Here is a 19,088-nt window from a genome sequence, read left to right as displayed (position 1 = left end):
AAAGGGCCGGAAAAAGCCCGAGGGGCACGCCAAAAAGGGGGAAAAAAAAAAAAAGAGAGAATTCACCGCCAGTAAGATGTGTGGTCTATATATAGGATCTGCCCTGGACTGCACCATCTCAACCACCGCCGCCACCTGCCCTCCCGGTACCGGTAAGTCTCGGAGGATGAGCGGGGAAGTGGGGGCGGCGGCAAGGCGTCGTCTGGTCGTCCCGGGGCGGGTTGTCGACGCGAAATGACCCGAGTGGAGGACTTCAGAGGTCTCGTGAGGTCGAGTTCCGTTCAGCCATGTTGCAGGGGCGTGATGGAGAGAAGGAGGGGGAGAGGGATGGTGAGGGAGGGGGCGACTGGGCTCTTGACACCTGCCCTCCTTCCTGGTACCAGCTGAAAACGGAACAAATTTGCCGCTTCTCCGTACCAAATTGGCGCGCCCGTCCTCCCACGCCGGGAAGTGACTTTGTGACTCGGCGTGTCAGCCATGTTGCGACGGGGGAAAGGGAGAGGGGAACGGCGAGGAGCACCGGTGGGAACTCCCGCTCCGTCCGGAGGGTTCGGACACCTTCCGTGCGACTGGTACCGAACAGGGAGGGATGGAGGAAAGGGGGTCACGGTCATTTACGGACTCCCGTGAGTCACGAATGTCGAGTTGAGAGGTTGGAGTGAACCGGGTCGACTGGAGTCAGAGAGGACCGAATTAGTGTTAATTATTACTTACATATTAATAGTTTCCAACAATTTGACTATATTACGATTGCACTTGGACATTATTTATCATCCTTTATTTATTTATTTTGCCAATTTCGATTGACATGAGTGGAACATTGGATAATTTTATTTATATAAAAAAATTACATAACAATGCAATGTTTTGGGCCCTGCAGCTTGTTACTGACTTTTGAATTAGGGCTGGATATTGTGAAGAACCTCACTAGCTGATTTTGATGGTTTAGGTTGTGATTTGATAATAATGAAAATGCTTTAATTTTGATTCAGTGGGATTGGCTGGCGACCAGTTCTGGGTGTAAACTGCCTACTGCCCGAAGACAGCTCGGATATGATCCAGCAAGTCAGTGTGTGACCCTTGTGAGAATAAGGAGATTAGAAAATGGAGGGATGCATGGATGGATGGATGGATTTTAATTCATTAAAAACAATTATAGCATCCCTGTTGACAAATTTTAATGTCTTTTTATGGCCACATGAACGTACATGGTATGCCACATCACATTTTTGTGCAATAGAATGTCTGAACATAAAGATTTGCAGAATAACTTACAAATGATTGACAAAAGTAATAAACATGGCAGTTGCGGACATATACCAAAAAATTAAAGCCTAAGGGAGTTATTACTGCGAGTAAACTGCCTACTGCCCGAAGACAGCTCGGATATGCTCCAGCAAGTCTGTGTGTGACCCTTGCGAGAATAAGGGGATTAGAAAATGGAGGGATGCATGGATGGATGGATGGATTTTAATTCATTAAAAACAATTATAGCATCCCTGTTGACAAATTTAATGTCTTTTTATGGCCACGTGAACGTACATGGTATGCCACATCACATTTTTGTGCAATAGAATGTCTGAACATAAAGATTTGCAGAATAACTTACAAATCATTGACAAAAGTAATAAACATGGCAGTTGTGTACATATACCAAAAAATTAAAGCCTATGGGAGTTATTACTGCATCGATTAATCGATATTTTTTACCCACCCATAATCAGAATGGATTGTTGCAAATAAGGTCAGGGCAGGAGATGCTGCAGCCTGTTACCATGGTGATGTGATTATGACACTTATCGGGTCATATCCATTCAATGATTGCCGGATTAGGGGATTCACTTTGATCATGTTTTGTTTCTTGTCATGCTCGTCATTCACCTTCCGTCTTCTGCCTCCCTTGGCATTCATCCTTCGCTCACAGGTCAGAAACAGTCGAAAGAGTAGATTTTCATCATGCTCTCGTCTCCACCAAGTGGCCAAGAACCTTCACGTCTTATTTTAGCATCCCTCCTCTCGTATCGCTCGCCTCTCTTCTGAGTGTGACTCCCTTCCTCGTCGCTGGGAAATGAAGCGTGGGTCGAGTGCGTTACAGCCTACTCCTCCTCCTCCTCCGCCTCCTCCTCCCGACGTGGCCCAACGACACACACAGGCAGCTCGTCGGCAGGACCACGTGCACGCTGACCGCAGGTCGGAGTTGTGCACAGCAGGTTTGAGCCCCTTCCTGGCAGCGACTTCTCTCTTCAGCCCTGATGTCAACACCAAGATGGCGTCTGACCTTCTCATTAGGCTGTTGTGTAGTTTAAAATCACACACACACACACACACACATGAGCACACATAGTGCCTGTCTGATGTCTTTTTGTGTGTGACTTCAGAGGCCACCCAGAAGTCCCAGATGCTCCCTGGGAGTCGAGGAGAGGGTCGAGGTGGGCAGCAGGAGGAACCGGGTCTTGCTCTGTCCCCCGATGGCCCCGGGGCCAGTCCTGATCCACCCTCGCTCACGCACACACCTGAGGGTGATGCCACCACTGACACGCTGGCTTCGGACTTGCTGAGGAAACTGGCAGGTTTGTGTGTGTGCATGTGTGTTGATCCATCCATTTGACAGCGAGAACATAAGGAAATGTTTTTCATGGCAGAGAGTCAGTTCCTGACCCAGCCCCATGTGAAGGTCAAGGAGGAAGAGGCCTCCATGGAAATCGACACGCAGAGCATGTCAGGTGTCTTCCGTGACGGGCCAATAAGAGACGTGCAAGGCCCGTCTTCTTCTAGCGATGGAGGTCACCGTCTTTTGGCCGTCAAAAAAGAACACGTCGAGGCGGAGGAGATGGCCGATCCCCATCTCGATGGTGATGTTCCGAATGTTACGCTTGCTGTCAAAGTGGAGGAGGAGGAGAGCTCGGCGGCCACCTTGGCCGAGCAAATTCTTCTCAGGGGAAAAATGGAGGAAGAGACCCAACCCCGGTTGTTCTCTGGCGTCGCGATGGAGGACCGGCAGTTCTTCGGAGACCAGTTGTGTTCCGGAGCCAAAATGGCAGAGCAGTGCCTGCGGGCGGCGCTGTGGCAGGACATGTCTGTCAACCTGGCATCCACGTTGCTTCACCAGCTCTCAGGTAGCACACAACATGGTTTACTTTTGTCATGTCAGCTGTAATGTTCATGTTCTGCTTTTGCTCTCCATCCAGAGCGGGTCGCGAAATCCACCAGTGTGCCGGCACTGAGGACTAACCCCCCCACCAGGCGCAGGTCTGTGTCTGCTACCTTCTTCTTCTTCTTCTTCTTCTTCTTATGCAGCATTCTAAGCAGTGTGTCCATGTCTTTGTGTCGCATGTAGTCCAGTCCTGAAGGCGGAACCGGCCTGGTCCTGCCCTTCGGAGCCTGCGTATGGTATGCAACACATCCACAGTTCTGATGTGTTAACTGTTTTTGGTGGTTACAAAAATTTGCAACAGCAAAATAGCATGTTGGGCAACAAATAAATAAAAATCTGAATATCGAATACAATGCACTAAATACTATGTCAGTCAAGTACAAGACTTTTTTCAAGGCCTTGAAAAAAGCGTTTGATTCATTCCATGACAATGCTTGTATCTTAAAATATTCACATGAATGGGAGTTAATTTTAATATGTTTGAACCCAACAAAAATTGCCATGTGTTTTTTTTAAATAAGGAAAATAGCACTCTCTAATATTAGACTTTATTAAAACATACAGTAATTGAAGTGACTGTAAAGAAATAAACTATTTGGCCACCAGGGGCAGTATAAGACAGTCATAGAGACACAAAGATTTTCACAACTACTGTACGTGACTCACTAAATTGCAATAATATTAGTTGTATCTCGCAGATCAAAAGGAAAATATTCCGGTGAGTATTGTTATATTGTCTGTTTCCATGTGAGGATGTACTGTTTGTGGTCAAATATCCAGAGGTATCTTAAATTTTTGCCCGAAAATAAAAGCAAAAAACTAGCCATGGAGCTCTTAAGCAGGTACTGCCCTCTAGTGGAAGAGCATTTCATTGTTTTGCTTGCCACGACAGTTTTGAGATAATACAATATGTACAATAAAGTACACTCGATGTTTATTTATATAGCGCTTTCACAACAGCTGCAGCTGTATCAAAGCGCTTTACCAACCACATAACATAAAACAACAAAAATAGTACAACAGAACACAAAACATAAAAGATGTTTGTTGCTTTTGTGTCCTGCAGGCAATCCAAGCAGCCCACGAGGTAGTGTGAGCTTCTTCTACAGGTGAGTTGGCCTCATCCACTGAAAAGCTTGGTTTGCCGTCGCCATGGATACGAAGGACCTTGCTCCTTGCGCTCAGGTGTCACGTGTGCGGCTTCGAGACCGACGGGCGCCTCCTTTTCCGGGCTCATATGACGGAGCATCGGCAGCAGGAGCGCGGATCCTTCTCGCTGCGCTGCTGCGTCTGCGACCACGCCACCAATCAGGAAGCGGCCATGAAGGCGCACGCCGACAAGCATGTGCTAGGCGGAGCCACCAGGTGTGACGCGACCGTCGCTTCTTTTGGGGATATTGCTCAAGGAAGGGCCATTTGTTGCTAGAAGTTGCTAAATTATATGATTAAAGGAGGTCTTCACCCCACATTTTATTTTTGCAACAATGTTTTTTCTGTCGACAGCAGAGGGCGATATTGCCCATTGTTGCACCCCCTCGAATGGATGAAAACTAATCAATTCGGTTTTATTGTACAAATGCAATATGAATCAGAATATCGTGCTTAGTCGAATGGTGGCACATATAACCTATTCTTGAAAAAAAAGGGGGTTGTTCTATTTTAATTACAGCATTATGTCGATTACACCGTAATAATATTCAAATTGGCTGGCCATATTGGCAAAAAAAATAAATAAATTGAAACATGTTAATTTAGATTAGTTTGTTTATGAGCAGGTTCAAGGATGGGCAACTGGCGCCCCGCAACACTCTGGGTGGCCCTTTGATTAATTTAAAAAATAGCTGGGGGTTGGGGGGGGCGGTGCCCTTTATTTATCCAACTGACTGCCAATCACTTTAGGGTGTAGTGCCCCTTTCGCCCCAAAAATAAAACAAATAAGCAGCAAATGTGTGAATCTGCAGGTGCCGAACTGCAATTAAGCAGGGGTTGAGTGTAGTTTTAAGTTGTAATATCACCAGTCACCAACACAGACATGTCTTCGCTGCACTTACACTTGATCTTATACTGCCCTATATTACAACGGGAGTCAGACTAATATTTTTTGAGGATTTGGATATGAAGGACAAACCAAGCACCTTAATTAAATTAAAAATTTGGAGTAACTTGATTATTTTTTGGGGGAAAAAAGAGCTCTTTCACCTAATGTGTTTTTTTTTTTTTTTTTTTTTTTAGTCCAGCAGTTTTGTGCCATCCATGAGAAGTACGTTTTTTGCAAGCGAGCCCTTTGTAAAGGAAAAAAAAATACAGTATGTGGTTTATTGTTGTTTGTTTCAAACTCTTGATTGTTGAGTTAGCTTATTGGATCTTTTCTACATGCATTGAAAATTTTCTTATCAAAAATTAAATATATTAAGAGCGCATACTTTATCCATATTTGAAATAGCATTTTGTCTTGTTAGCGGGTGTGCGGTCCTATGTGGCTCCCGCCAGGAGCATTGAAAAATTGTGCCCCCCGCCCCCCCTCCAGCATTTAAATTGTCCATCCTTGATCTAGTTTGGTCTTTTAGCATTTGGATCACTTCAAAACTTGCTCAAAGTTTCCAAACATATTTAAACCATCTGGAACAAAAATTTACTGCTAAGTGCTTTTTAGGAGCAAAAAGTTGCTAACGCTAGCAAGAGAAGTGCGATTGCAGCAACGATCGTGGGTGCGCTAACCACCGCACTTCACCTCCACCCCCGCCAGATGCCCCCTCACCCTTCCCGCCGGCAGCGCACCTACAGTTGCCACGGCAACCCTGCCAGAGACGATCACCTCAGAGCATCGCTGCCGCATCTGCCAGAGGTCGTTTCCCGGGCAACCAGAGCTGCTGGTTCACTTCCAGGGTCATCGCCAAGGCAACCAGTACCGGTGCGAGCGCTGCGGCCACCTGACGCGCACCGCCAACAAGCTGGTGGAACACGTGCGCGTGCACACCGGCGAGCGGCCCTTCACCTGCCACCTTTGCCCGTATAGCGCCAAGCGGCGGGACAGCCTGCGTCTGCACTGCAAGGTCAAGCACGGAGCGCACGCAACCGTGGCCGCGGCGAGCGCCGCGCACTCCCCCGGCAACGTGCACACGCACCGCTCCTACGTGCATGGAGACAATCCCAGCAAACACGTTCGGCGACTGCACACCAGCGTGCCCTCCTCATCTTCGTCATCTCCTCATCTTCCTCTTCAACCCTCGCTGTGTGAGCTAGCAGGGTGGAGGGATTTGTCTCCTCTTGTGCCCATCACGACTCTCCTCTCGCTGAAGCCTCACTCCGGTGCGGCCCCGTGTTCTCTCCCCTCATCCTCCTCCTCCTCCAACAAACATTCTTTCCTTGGCTACCTAGGCCTGACATCTTTGTGAATGTCTTCCCTCGTCCTTTTGTCCTCTTTCTTCATCTTTTTCTCATGTCTCCTTCGATGGATGTAAAGCTCCCGCTGCCACGTTTAAGAATGTCAAAAACTGACGCACTCAACGTCGTCTGCTTTTCGCCAATCATTGGAGTGCTAACTCGTAAAGCACTTGACTCCTTTTCTTATGATTGTCTTGAATTATTACTACTAGGTATGTGTTGTCCTTCAGAAACAGCCAGCTTTTCTGTGAATCTACGAGAATGATGAGACAATGAGTGTCAGTGAACCAAAACTGTAAATATTTCCTTGAGGTCATTCGCACCCTCAAAATTTTTTTTTCATAGCCACAGCTAATGGTCATGAGCAATTCATGCAATGCTTAATTATTTAAGGATGCACCAATACCAATCTTGGTACTGTTTGTCTGGACTTCCAAAAAATATTCTGATACTACCATCAGCTGTATGTAACTTCCGGGCAGGGGGAGTAGTATCCACGTGCGTATCACACGGATCACAATCCTTACCGACTGCCTATTATGCCCTGCGAAATGGAGGACAAACTCTGCTAAGAAGCGGTCTTGAAGAAAAAAAATATTAAAATGTCTCAAAATGGGTTACAGAGGTTTGAGTGAATGAAACCTGTGTTATGTTCAAGAAATGTTTGTGTTTTTTAACCATATTTGGTTCATATTAAATATATGTTCATCACAATTGTAAGCTGCATTGGCAGTACCCTCAATCAATCTGCGGGAGAAAAACTGCTATTGGTGCATCCCTAATTAGAGTGATTATTGCCCGAATGAACTGCATGAAAATGTATCAGAATCTTTTTTTTTTTTTTTTCCCAAACCAGCTCTAAATCACAGCTGCACTATATTTTGTCTTAAAAAAAAAAGTTTCCTTTCTGTGTGTTACTTCACTTGGTTTGCTTTTGTGTGGCAGTGTCGATGGAGGTTCTGAAGGACAAAGACGCTCTTGCTGATCTTTCTGTTGTATATAGCAACCCATGTGCACTTTGTTGGCTTGCTGATGCAAAAAATTAAAAAAAGACAAATCATTAGAAGAAATGTTTATATATATATATATATATATATATATATATATATATATTGCATTCCAAGATTGTTTACAGTACAGTTTGACCAGCGACTGTCGATTGTCTTGTAACAAATGAGCTCACGGATTCAGCAGAACCAGCAGTCAGTCCCATGCTTGAAATGTGGATGGATCCCGGAGAGGGTCGTGGTGGTGTCCTCTGCTGAGTCCTCTTTGCTTCCGCTTGATCAATAAAGTCTCATTTCAGGACAGGAACACCTCCTTCTTTGTCTCACGACGGTTTCTTTTCTGCCTCAGCATGATCACGATCATCATCCAAGAGTATGACTGTCGAGGCGGCAAATTAATAAATAAGTCAGAGCCATGAAGGTCACACTCTTCACTGCGCACACACACTCACGAGTGAGTGGGTAGTGTCAATCGCCATGGGCACTGCCCCACCTCCACCCCCCTTTCTGGTTGCCAGGGTTACCTGGCCTGTTGTAGCCAAGGGAGCTTACAAACAGGTCATTATTAGATTTCACTAAATGAAAGGAGAAGGAGGATGCGAGGAAGCACAGGAAGAGGGGCAAGAAAGCAGTCCATTTGGTACCTGGACCTTCAGTGGGGATTGAAGTGATTCGTTCACCTTCTGAATACCACCATCATGTTGCAGTTACTATCACAAGGTTAGAAGGGACCATTTTTGACGATTAGGGCTACATTGAATGCCACGATTAAATCCAAATTAAAAGACATGACAATTATTCACTTCTTTTTTTAATTGGTTGCATGGCACACAGAGACAAACAAACTTCACGCTCACACTCACACCGAGGGACAATTTCGGGTGTTCCATTAAACTGCCATGCATGTTTTTGGAATGTGGGAGGAAACCGGAGTACCCGGAGAAAACCCACGCATGCACGAAGCCGGAACTGAACCCTCCACTTCTGCACTGTGAGGCGGATGAGCTAACCAGTCGAGCACCGCCCCGCCCACTTTATTATTACATGTTTTTAAATGAAGCAATCATTCAGTTCAGAGAGCCAATCAATGCATCGATGGTGCTGTCATCATCGCGTGCTTATTGGCTGAATGACTTCCGCGTTGTGCGTTTGGCGGGAAATGTGTGGCCATAACCCGGAAGTAAGGCGCTTTTTAAATGCTACCTTGATGGTAAGGACCGCCCGTTAAAAGGAAAGTGAAAGTTACTTTCGTTTTCACGACTTCCTTGCTAACGAGCAAGCTCAGAAGGAAGGGCGGCCCCTTTCTGGAAAACAAAAGTGAACCCCGTCATATGCACGCGTCACCTTGTAGTTTGGTCGATGGCGAGTGCTCGTCTTTAGTGCGTTTCAAGTTGCTGAAAATAGCAGCGGTAGCCTGAGTTAGCATTCACCGCGCTGGCAACATGCGAGCGAACGAGGAAGAGGCGCTCATGGACGACTACTTGGCCACCGTCGGACTTCATCGGAAACGCGTCGCCAAGGACGGGTCGTGCTTGTTTCGTGCCGTGGCCGAACAGGTACAAACAAACCATCTTAATTTCTGTATTGTGGCTCGCGTGACGGCATCAACTGCCACCAAGTAGCGCATATGTTGCTCAGACGTAATCTTTTTTTCGTGTGGCTTGTCAGACAAAATGCCGCATATACCATTAAAGAAGCCCCCTGTCCTTGTTGTGTGTTACTAGCGTGACGCAATCCCCCCCGCCCCATTACACAAACTCCTATTTGAAAAATGGGACGCAGTCTTTTTTTCACCTCCAGTCATGAGCTCTTGTCTCAGTTTGACTGGAATATTAATATTTTTGCTCATTTATCAGCCCCCCGCCCAAAAAAAAAGAGAAATCTCTGAGGGCCTGGGAACGTTCCCTGGCAACCCCTCCACTCTCTCAAATCTTATCTTGTCATTATCTTCACACTTTGCATATCTTAGTCTAATTAGTTTTTAACCAGTCGAGAAAAGACTCGCCTGACTTGTGTATTCTCAAAGAACAAGTGCGCGCAAGTGCTGTGTGGAATAACTAAAAGTCAATTCCTGTAACTTTTCTGACACTCCCTGTATTGCAAACCGTTTGCGAGCAGAGCAGTTGAACGTTCTTCCCGAAATACAAAGAAAATGCCTTTATTGTACCACTTTGTCGTATGCTCATATGTGCTTATGTATGCTCTTGTTTCAGGTTCTTCACTGCCAAAGTATTCACGCACAAGTTCGGGCCCAGTGTATTCGCTTCCTGAGGCAGCACAGAGAGATCTATGAGGCAGTGAGTGCACGTTAAGTTTCTGCGAAACGCGTTGGTGATAAGAGTCCCTCGGAGCAAGATTGTTTAGATTAGTCAGGTGTTGCTTTGACACATTTACCCCAAAAGCAACTTGAGCATGCACAGAGGTTTGGGCACCCTATACACTTAACAGCACATTAAAAACGTTGCTTTTCAAAGCCAACCTAAAAGTTTCTTATATGTCACTTTGTCTTGCCAATATACGAGTCATGATGAATCTTGTTTGCTTCTGGATGTTTGCTGCTGCTTGTTGAAAATTTATTTTTATTTTATTTTTATTTATTTTTGACTAGTTTCCCATTGCTCTAGCTGCAGTTGTGTGTGGGTGTGTGTCCATGCGCGTGCTTAAATACAGTGCCATGAGAAAGTATTTTCTCTCTTCCTGATAACTGTGTTTTTTGCATATTTATCACTGACATAGATTTGAGTTCATCAAATGAAATACAAAATGCTGTTTTTAATTGCCAATTCATTTAGACACAACCCCCCGCCCCCCCAAACCTCCATATTCTATGTATCATATATTTTCTAAAATGCTCATTTTACAATGAGCCATGTTTATGTGCCGTTTGTCTCCTCTTTTTGGCTATGTAAGTGACGTGGCGGACGCTGCTATTTGTGAACCTGCCTGCTGTGCTGCTTGATTGTCTTGAGCTGTGCGCTGAGTTGTGGTATTTTTTTCATTGGGGCCGGCAATGATTCATCCTCTCCATCAGATGGCGCTGTGCTCAAAGATACTGTTGAGTTGCATTTTGTGTCTTTTGCTCTGTTTTGGCTTTTTCTGCTATGCATTGTTTTTTTGTGCATTTCATGTGTTCATGAAATCCAAGGAACTTGTGGATGAAGGTGATGATGCAATTTTTTTTTTTGTGTGTGTGTGTGCAGTGTGCTTCTATTGGCTACATGTGTTTGTGCACAACACATGACTGCTATTTGCTATGAAGTCATCTTCTGTGGTTCTAAAACTTCTTATACCACGTACCCACCTCAAAAAACAGCAGAATTTTCAAAGTACTGTATAGGATATTAAAAAGCTGCTTAATGGAACTTCTTATACCACGTACCCACCTCAAAAAACAGCGGAATTTTCAAAGTACTACCATGGCAACATTAAAATACAGCAGCATGACAGAAATTTTATTCCCAAAAATATGTTTGATCTTATAAACCCTTTTTTTTAGCATTTACATTATGCTTAATTAAATATAGGATATTAAAAAGCTGCTTAATGATTCAGTTAAACTGTATTGCACCTGAAAGTAGTTATTCTGAATAGTACCTCCAATTAAAAAAATATGTGGGACTTGTAAAGATTGAATTCAATTAGACTTAAGGTCACTGTACAAAACAGTAAATTCTGTTATCAATAAATAAATTAAAAATCAGCGGTGTAATGTTGAAATGACAAAAATAACGGCATAAAGCACTCCCTGATAACTGTTGGCACAACTGAACATACTCTTCACCCTGGGTGTACCCAAACTTTGGCACATGCTTTAGTTCGTAACCGTAGACTTGACGTGAAGTACTTGCGTCGTCTCTGGAACTTTTTAATGTTTGTGTTTGTGTTTGTGAAGTTTATTGAAGGCGATTTTGAAGCGTACCTGCAGCGGTTTCAGGACCCGCAAGTGAGACTTCCTCATAATCGTAACGCAGCAAAGTTGAACACCTGATTGGGTGTTTTTTTTTTTGTTTGTTTGTTTTTGTCTCAGTTAATGCCAACAGTCTTTTTTTTTTTTTTTTTTGCAGCAGTGGGCAGGCGAGGTGGAGATGAACGCGCTGGCCATCATGTTCAAGTAAGCACAAGTTTGTATGTCTGCTCCATTTTAGAGATGATTAAAACTTTTAGTGATTGTTGCCCATGTCTATAGGAGAGACTTTGTGATCTTTCAAGAGCTTGGCAAATCTCCAGTGGATATCACAGGCAACAAGTTCAAGGAGAAGGTTTGTTTCACACACCAACTCACCACAATGACTCTGCGTGGCCCCGAGTTGAACGTCGTTGGCTCTGATACATGTCATTCGCTCTTCACGCCACGAATTGCAGCATTTTTTCTCACGATCGGGACACACACTTTCTGCCACCTACCGCAACGCGTACTCTGTTTATACCCTGCATATAGAAAAAGATGTTGTAGTGCTGTGTGCCTAGAATTGACTTCTTCCCCCGCCCCACAGGTCCAGCTGTCTTTTCTGAACGGGAATCACTACGACAGTGTTTATCCCATCAGCCGTATAAAGAACGCTGCGCTCTGCCAGTGTGAGTCCCAGATCTAGTCCATAGGCACGGATGTACTAGTACGCACTTTGTCCTCACCGGAAAACGATTCAGCGAACGAGTCGTCAAGCCCGTGTGATGAGTAATGTCTTTGCGCGGCAGCCATCTTGTACGAGCTGCTGTACGCCGACGTCTTCCAGGTGAGCCGGCAGACCGTGGCTTCCTATCAGTCGAGCGGCCGAGCTGGCGAGCGGCTGAATGACGACAACATGGCGCCGTGCATCAGCAGCGACGACTCGGACACCGGCAACTCGTTCAGGAGCAACAACAGCCGGACAAGGGTGACAGAAAAGTTCGGGAGATTGGGCTTTTGGTCGGAATGTTGGGATTGACCTCAATTTAATGTGACCTTATATTTTGTCCGTCGCGAGTATAAATCTGACAATGCACTTTGTGTGAATCCAGGGGCGGGGCAGCGGCCTTGTTTTGCCAGAAAGTGTGCGCCGGTCACTGAGTGAGAGCCTGTACCGAAATGTTGCATATGACGTATGGCACAAGTCCAAGAAGGGTACGGCATCGGTACAATTTTTTTCCTCCCGTTTAAATCGACATGCGCTAAGAAAATGGAATGTCTTTCAGCGCAACTAAAGCGGGATTACTGCATGGCTGCGGGGATGCAGTACACTGTGGGCCAACAATGTCAGGTCCGGCACGCTGACTTTGGAAGATGTACATTTTTCCTTTTTCAATGTCCGCACAGACTAATCGCCGTTCAATTATTGTAGGTGTGGCTGGATGAAAGTGAACAGAGCTACAATGCCACCATTGAGGAAGTCCCGCCCGGTGATGGTCTGGTGATGGTCCACACAGAAGAGGAAGGCCAACTGTGAGTTAGACATAAATACAAATTACAAATGCTGTTACTATGCATGGGGGTAATTCACTTTTACTTTCACAATGATGTCATGCACCGTGGACCACCCAACATTTTGGCATTTTTTAATTTATCACAGATGTGCGAGTGAACTTCTCGAATCCAAACATGTGGCCATATTCATTTACACGGCAAAATGTATACTTGACAGTATTTTTTTTCTGACATCATGTGTTTCTCTGCTGTTTGTGTCCAAATATCTGTTGCTGAAAGGGTTGTTACACCGTAACACTGATGCTCCTCTTTAACCTGTTTATAGTTTAGCATTAAGCTAAACAGAAATTGGTCGGGCATAGCAAAAATGATCAGCTGCACCGCTACTTGCTTTTCCTCAAAATTCGCATGCCGAGGTCACTCGTATCTCAAGGCACCACTGTAGACACGCTAACTGCTGCACGTGTCTGATGGCAGACGTGTTCCTCTGTGGAGCCTGCGACCCGTGACGTCGGAGAGCGCTGCCGTCCGTCGTGAGGGGAGATTTAGCAATGGGCAGCAAGGTATTGGCATGTTCGATAATGTCAAATGACAGATGAGACTGTTGTAAAAGGGGCCTTTCCTTGTGATGTGATGTCTGTGTCAAGGGTGAGGCTTGCTTTGTCTTCCAGAGGGGCCTTGGTGCACTGGCAAGCCTGGACACAAGTCTTCCTCTATACCCAGAGGGTCCGCTTCGAGCCCAAGGGGACGTGCGCGCCTGAAGAAGTCGCGGCCGCCGCATGAGGAGCCGAGGCGGCAAAGGTAAATGCGACAGTTCTTCATTTGCTCCCGGGAATGTACCAAGTCGGTGCTGTTCTTTAGGAGGAGTGCACCTGACACTTCGTCTTTTGGCCTGACTGAGGAGGAGCGTTTGGCCAAAGAGGAGGCGCTGAAGAATGTGGCGCTGGTGGAGATCCGTCTCAGGGATGAGCTCAGCTTTCCGGCCCTCGGGGTAAGCAATCCGTGCATCCGTCGTTCTTTGCATTATGTTTTTCTTCAGGGAAGAATGAAATCTGTCTTCTTCAGAGTCCACTTGAAGATGTTGAGACACTCTCTCCCTCTGCTTGGGAAAGACAGAAGAGTGCCACTGGACCTCTTCAAAGTACTGATGCGTCTCCTTCGACGGGCGCGGCTGTCCCATCTTCAAAAAGTCCCTCCCCTGCACCCGCTTGCGTTCCAGCTCCCACGTTCATAGCTCCCATCGCACCGTCTCCAGGGGCTGCGAGGGCCTTCAGCCCCCATTTGTCCTCCCCCAGTCCTCCGGTGTACCCGAACTCCTCGTCTTCATCACCGGTGCTTCCTCGTCCTCAAGTCACCGATGCCCGACTTTCAGCTCAGAGGTCAAGTAAGACATGGGGCCTTATTTATACAATAGGGATAGACCCGTACCCAAAACTTTTTTGTGAGAAGTGTACAATGAGAGTTCTCTGATGTCTTTCCAGTTAAATATCCAGATGCTGGAGATGCTGAGAGCGTGTCAGCGCTCCACAACCGGGGTGATGCAACTATGGATCAAAGGTCCGCTCAAGAATTGAAGGATCAGGTGGCCGATGTCGGCGGCAAAGCTTGGGATCCCCCACACAGCCAGAACCAAGTCCAGTCGGAGCCTACATCTTCTCCCCTCATCAACCCAACACTCCAGAATCCCAGTGAGAATTTACCAGCTCACGAGGCCTTGCCCGTTCCCTCCTCTGGCTCCCCCCAGCTGTTGGCTGCTGCTCCTCTCCCACTTGGACACCTCCCGACCCTTCCCGGAGGCATCCTCGTTCACCACCTCTACCAGGACCCCCTATACCCTGGGTTCCCCCAGGGAGAGAACGGCAATGTGCTCCCAACTCCCGAATTTTCTCTCCACAGTTCAGGAGAAGACCTCCCCCAGGGTGAGGAATGTCAAGTTAGGTGTTGCAGTCCATCATGTCTACCCCGCTGATGATTTTGCTTCCACAGATATCAACGTCCTGAGGTTTTTCTTCAACTTGGGTGTGAAGGTAAAAAGCACCAAGACCGTGCATGTAACATGCACACAATCGGGAACCCATGTTCCATAGATTGTTTCCGTTTTTAAATGATTCAAAACAAACCACCTCCACAATTGTATTAACTAGCACACGGGCCTAATTAACACGCGAGCACAAATCGGTGTGACCTCATACATGTCAATCAAGTATGCACTAGCACCTGACACAACTAATCTTTTCATCAATAAACACAACATTTGATATTATCAAACAATTATTAATTTTCAGTAATACTGGCAAATTGCCGCCAAAGTAGGCGCTTTCGACGTTGCATGAGGGCAGTAATACTGGCAAATTGCCGCCAAAGTAGGCGCTTTTGACGTTGCATGAGGTTCATGCAAGGACCACTAATAAAACAAGAAATAAAAAAAGAAGGGCGATCAATGAATTACAGGTAACAGCTACACCCAAATTCCACCCACTGACGTACTCTTTATCGCTTTGTTCCAAAAACATAATAGACAGCATTATTGTAAAATGTACCATTTACGTCAACACCCAAGTTTTGAATGCAGATGTTTGTTGTGTTTCAGGCATACACCTGGCCATTCTACATGCCCTACCTGTACCTGCTCCCCCTCCAGCAGGCCCACATCATGCAGCCCCGAATCCACCCACCCCAGATCCCTCACTGCCCTCCCGATTGCCCCCTCCAGCCTGCATGTTCCTCCGAGGCAGTTGCCGCGCAACCAGGTGAGCCTGCTAAGGGCTACGCTGACCCGTGGCCCACACCCCACAGGCCGTCGTCGTATCAAGCGTTGCCGGGGCAACAGCATCCGACGGCAGGATCCGGCACGCAGAGTCCACAGTGTGCCGCGATGCCATCATACCCGCCGGACCCCCACGCCAGTCTTCTCCACAGAGGCTTTCTTCAAGCTTTTCCAGTCAACACAGCACTTACGTATAATATGGGTACCAACATACTCGTCTGTACTCGTAAAAAGTGAGAGCTGCAGTGTTGCCTTGACATACAAGTGACCTGACGTACGTTTTTTTGGGAGATACAATTCTCGTTTACAAAAATTATAGGGTGCTGTTTTGTTTTTTTTTGGAGGGGAGGCTAAAACGGATTAATTGTTTATCAGTTCATATCAATGCGTTGGGATGTTTTGAGGTTCCAGCGTGGTCATGGAACGAATTAAGCTCCTCCCAAGGCATCACTGCATTCTGCTTTTGGGCCAAAACTCAGGAAGAACGTAAAATGCACTGTAATCTTTCCAGGTGAACTTAATTGGTAGTTTACAAGAAGGCCAACGGAAGTTTACGCGTAAATACCTTATCTGACTCTGCGGCAAAGCTTAGCAGCAAGTGTCTGGGCATGTAATGACTTTTTGTGAGGGGGGGTGGCGTGTCAGGATATGTTCAGTGTTGCAAACAATTGCAAAGACGTTCCCAAACAGTAATTAGGATTGCAGTTTTTCTTATCGCTGTCAAATTTTTAACATGTTGAAAATTTCTATGCGACAAGATAGTGTTTGAGACCATTGACATTGTTGGCAAACATCTTTGCGACCTTGAACAAACCCTGACCGGGAAAAAAAAAAGCATTCACTACATGCACACACATTTGCAAACCTTTTCTGTTCAGTGAGATACGGTCTGAAGGGATCTAGTGCATTGTAGGTTCATCCTGCAGTTTCACCTGATAGCCCAATATTATTAACTTTTTTTTTTTTTTTTTAGGAGTAGTATGTTTTCAATTTGTGTCGATGCACACATCCTGTAAATTACAAGATTCTTGTCTGTCTTCAGGGGAGGAGGGCATGAACGCGATGCCGCGGCCTGACATCACCCCAGCACTGGTACTGTATGTCTTTTGTCACACTTCTTTTCGGGGGACGCCCCACACTGTCTCATCTTAAGCTCTTTCCCTTCTCTGTGTATGTGTTGGTGTGGGTGCTATCAGGGAAAGTGGGTTGTTTGTGGGGGTTTGGCAATGATGAGGGGGCGAGAAACTCTGGTTTGGGGGTTAATGGTATGGGAGGGCAAGCAGTTGTCTAAAAGCAAAGCAACTTGTATAATAAGGCAGGTAAAGACTGACTGACTGACCAGTGACATTGACGACCGCATAAGCTACACAGTTATACTGAACTGGACTCATCGTTAAATTATTTTGATCCATATTGGGGTAGCTGTTTTGCCACTTGCTGAAAATGACAGAACAGTTGCTTCGGGGTCAGGCGGTGACTAGTCACGGTTCACCTTGCGAACGTCACATGACCTAACTCGGGAAACAGGTGAACTGTGAATGGTCGTTACCAGAGCCCCGAGCAACTGTGATGTCATTTTCACTGAACAGCCGGTGCCAAAATGTCCGCCCTTTGAGTTTGGTTAAAAATGAGTGGATTTTGCTACTTTGTTCATTATCTGAAGCCCTGCATGATCGAGGAAAAAAAAGAATAAAATAATGATTTGACTGAAATGTTTTGTACATTGGTTTAAAGACAAAATGCAAATCTATTATAAAGTTAAATGCAACTGAACAATGTTGCAAAGCAAAAACAAACAAATTCAGCAAACAAAGACTTTTTGCTAGCACGGTATTAAAAAAAAAAAAAACCTTGGGGAAATTAGGCTAACGAAAGGTTTCCCTTGTCCCACTGTTTTAGTTGATTTACAATTCTCACTTGTGGTTCAAATGAACAAATGTATACATTTCCCTTTTTCGAGAAGGGAAGAACAGTCCCTTTGGCTCACATTCCTGCAGGAGGTCACATGGGGCCTCCTCATCGTCACCCGTCAGTGGGTTGCAACACTGACGAGGCCGACGAGTCTTCTGGTTTGCGGTCAGCGCCGAGCAGAAACTACAGGGGACGGCGACCCGGCGGGCGAGGAGGCTACAGGAGGCGGCGTGGACGAGAAACCGGCAACTACGTCTGATGCACTTGACCCAATAAAGATGTCTAAACTGCAGCTTGTCTCTTGTCGTCTCTTTATCTTATCCTCCCAGGAATGTTGCTGGTTCCGCTTGTGGTGATGATGCTTGCTGATCAAAGTTGAAATCTGTTGATTTCAAATCAGTCACTTCTCATTAATCCACAGCATTGCGTGCTTTATTTTACGGCATGGGTTTCGATGCAAAGAGTACAATCGATTTGTCATGGAAGCACTCTTTCATGTCCAATGTAACCAAATGGGCTTTTCACCCCAAGGCAAAATTCAACTCAGCAGGTGCCGAGAGCAATAAACAGTCAACAGAGCCTATTGTAGTATTTTTATTATTATTCTTCACATACAATATGTTTTGGAAAAGAATTGATGAATAAACAGTGACAAAGTGAGGAAAAAGATTCAACAGTGAAATCAAATCTTGCTTCAGGCCCCGTTGAAGGGTGCTGCTTCCTCTTTGCCCCAACCGGTTGTGCAGCAATGATCTGATTTTAATGACCCCTTAATGGTTTCCGCTTTAAAGCACATAATGACAGGTTTTCCCATGAGTCACCTGACCTGTAACTCCAAACTACTGACTAGCCAACCAAAACACCCCCCCCACCCCAAAAAAAAGGCTATTGACAGATACACAGTATTGCACACTTTCACTCGCAGATTGCTTAAAAAAAAAAAAACATTTAGGACAATAAGGGGAAAAAAATGCAAGTCTGGCAGAATGTCGCAAATGTTTTTAACTGCTTTGTTTGATGAGCAAAGCAGATCTGTAGCAATTACCACACATGAATACGTTAACCCTTTCAGGGACAGCCGTGACTCCAGGGGACAGCTTGTTATCAGGTTGCAGGGTGCATGAAAGGGTTAAGCCACATGTTTCAAACTCAAGGCCCGGGGGCCAGTTCCGGCCCGCCAGGTCATTTTATATGGCCCAGTGAAAGCAAATCGTGTGTGTCAACTTGCTAAAAACTGTACCGAAATGTCAAATCGTCATGTGTAATAAATAACATTGAGATTTTGCAATAATTTTGTTCCCTTGTTTACACTCGCTTGAACAATAATTGAACAAACTATTATAAGTGACTTGACTGATTTCAAAACTAGAAATCAATTAATTTCCTGTGTGCAAGTAATATATTTGTGATTTCACTGTCATAGCGGCCCGCTGAGGGAAGACCTAACTTCAAATTAGCCCGCGA

General features: G+C 45.7%; 2 protein-coding genes and 1 long non-coding RNA gene across 11 annotated transcripts; 2 read left to right on the top strand and 1 right to left on the bottom strand.

Annotated features, from left to right (window-relative positions):
* The first annotated feature begins 42 nt into the window (after positions 1–42).
* On the top strand, positions 43–7,848 carry LOC109507004 (zinc finger X-chromosomal protein-like). 2 transcript variants are annotated; one of them, XM_019856117.1, is made up of 10 exons: positions 43–152; positions 1,925–2,293; positions 2,375–2,570; positions 2,643–3,116; positions 3,189–3,249; positions 3,338–3,390; positions 4,221–4,263; positions 4,340–4,519; positions 5,901–7,189; positions 7,260–7,848. In XM_019856117.1, the coding sequence occupies exons 2-9, from the start codon at positions 2,069–2,071 to the stop codon at positions 6,547–6,549; spliced, it is 1,881 nt and encodes a 626-aa protein (XP_019711676.1). In that variant the 5' UTR covers positions 43–152; positions 1,925–2,068; the 3' UTR covers positions 6,550–7,189; positions 7,260–7,848. The 2 variants fall into 2 exon arrangements, with proteins under 2 accessions (XP_019711676.1, XP_019711677.1); XM_019856118.1 differs by lacking the exon at positions 43–152 and having other exon boundaries at positions 1,519–2,293.
* Positions 7,849–8,742: 894 nt separating this feature from the next.
* On the top strand, positions 8,743–18,576 carry otud4 (OTU deubiquitinase 4). 8 transcript variants are annotated; one of them, XR_002166390.1, is made up of 20 exons: positions 8,743–9,101; positions 9,759–9,842; positions 11,438–11,488; positions 11,610–11,656; positions 11,732–11,804; positions 12,039–12,120; positions 12,241–12,419; positions 12,544–12,646; positions 12,718–12,782; positions 12,864–12,964; positions 13,424–13,509; positions 13,618–13,747; positions 13,808–13,937; positions 14,012–14,330; positions 14,428–14,865; positions 14,933–14,973; positions 15,537–15,915; positions 16,225–16,313; positions 16,756–16,805; positions 17,677–17,711. XR_002166390.1 is itself a non-coding variant. In XM_019856114.1 (20 exons), the coding sequence occupies exons 1-20, from the start codon at positions 8,988–8,990 to the stop codon at positions 17,881–17,883; spliced, it is 2,550 nt and encodes an 849-aa protein (XP_019711673.1). In that variant the 5' UTR covers positions 8,743–8,987; the 3' UTR covers positions 17,884–18,576. The 8 variants fall into 8 exon arrangements, 7 of the variants coding, with proteins under 7 accessions (XP_019711673.1, XP_019711670.1, XP_019711669.1 ...); XM_019856114.1 differs by lacking the exon at positions 16,225–16,313 and having other exon boundaries at positions 14,063–14,087; positions 14,166–14,330; positions 17,677–18,576; XM_019856111.1 differs by lacking the exon at positions 16,225–16,313 and having other exon boundaries at positions 14,012–14,087; positions 14,166–14,330; positions 17,677–18,576.
* On the bottom strand, positions 10,739–11,079 carry LOC109507009 (uncharacterized). The gene is made up of 2 exons (XR_002166392.1): positions 10,929–11,079; positions 10,739–10,846 (listed from the first exon to the last, which is right to left on the bottom strand). It is a non-coding gene; the product is annotated as an uncharacterized LOC109507009 (long non-coding RNA).
* Positions 18,577–19,088: the final 512 nt, after the last annotated feature.

Source organism: Hippocampus comes, unplaced genomic scaffold (genome assembly GCF_001891065.2).
Source record: "Hippocampus comes isolate QL1 unplaced genomic scaffold, H_comes_QL1_v1.1 scaffold246, whole genome shotgun sequence".
Lineage (NCBI taxonomy): Eukaryota > Metazoa > Chordata > Actinopteri > Syngnathiformes > Syngnathidae > Hippocampus > Hippocampus comes.
The sequence above is the reverse complement of the archived record's forward strand: the minus strand, read 5'-3'. Positions and strand labels throughout refer to the sequence as shown.

Excerpts from the sequence above, each read along its gene's own strand:
- LOC109507004 (XM_019856117.1), top strand. The coding sequence starts at position 2,069 with ATGAAGCGTGGGTCGAGTGCGTTACAGCCTACTCCTCCTCCTCCTCCG. Across the intron at positions 3,250-3,337 it reads AACCCCCCCACCAGGCGCAG|TCCAGTCCTGAAGGCGGAAC; the intron begins GTCTGTGTCTGC and ends TGTCGCATGTAG. Across the intron at positions 3,391-4,220 it reads CCCTTCGGAGCCTGCGTATG|GCAATCCAAGCAGCCCACGA; the intron begins GTATGCAACACA and ends TGTGTCCTGCAG.
- otud4 (XM_019856109.1), top strand. The coding sequence starts at position 8,988 with ATGCGAGCGAACGAGGAAGAGGCGCTCATGGACGACTACTTGGCCACC. Across the intron at positions 12,420-12,543 it reads GCAACAACAGCCGGACAAGG|GGGCGGGGCAGCGGCCTTGT; the intron begins GTGACAGAAAAG and ends GTGTGAATCCAG. Across the intron at positions 14,331-14,427 it reads ACTTTCAGCTCAGAGGTCAA|TTAAATATCCAGATGCTGGA; the intron begins GTAAGACATGGG and ends ATGTCTTTCCAG.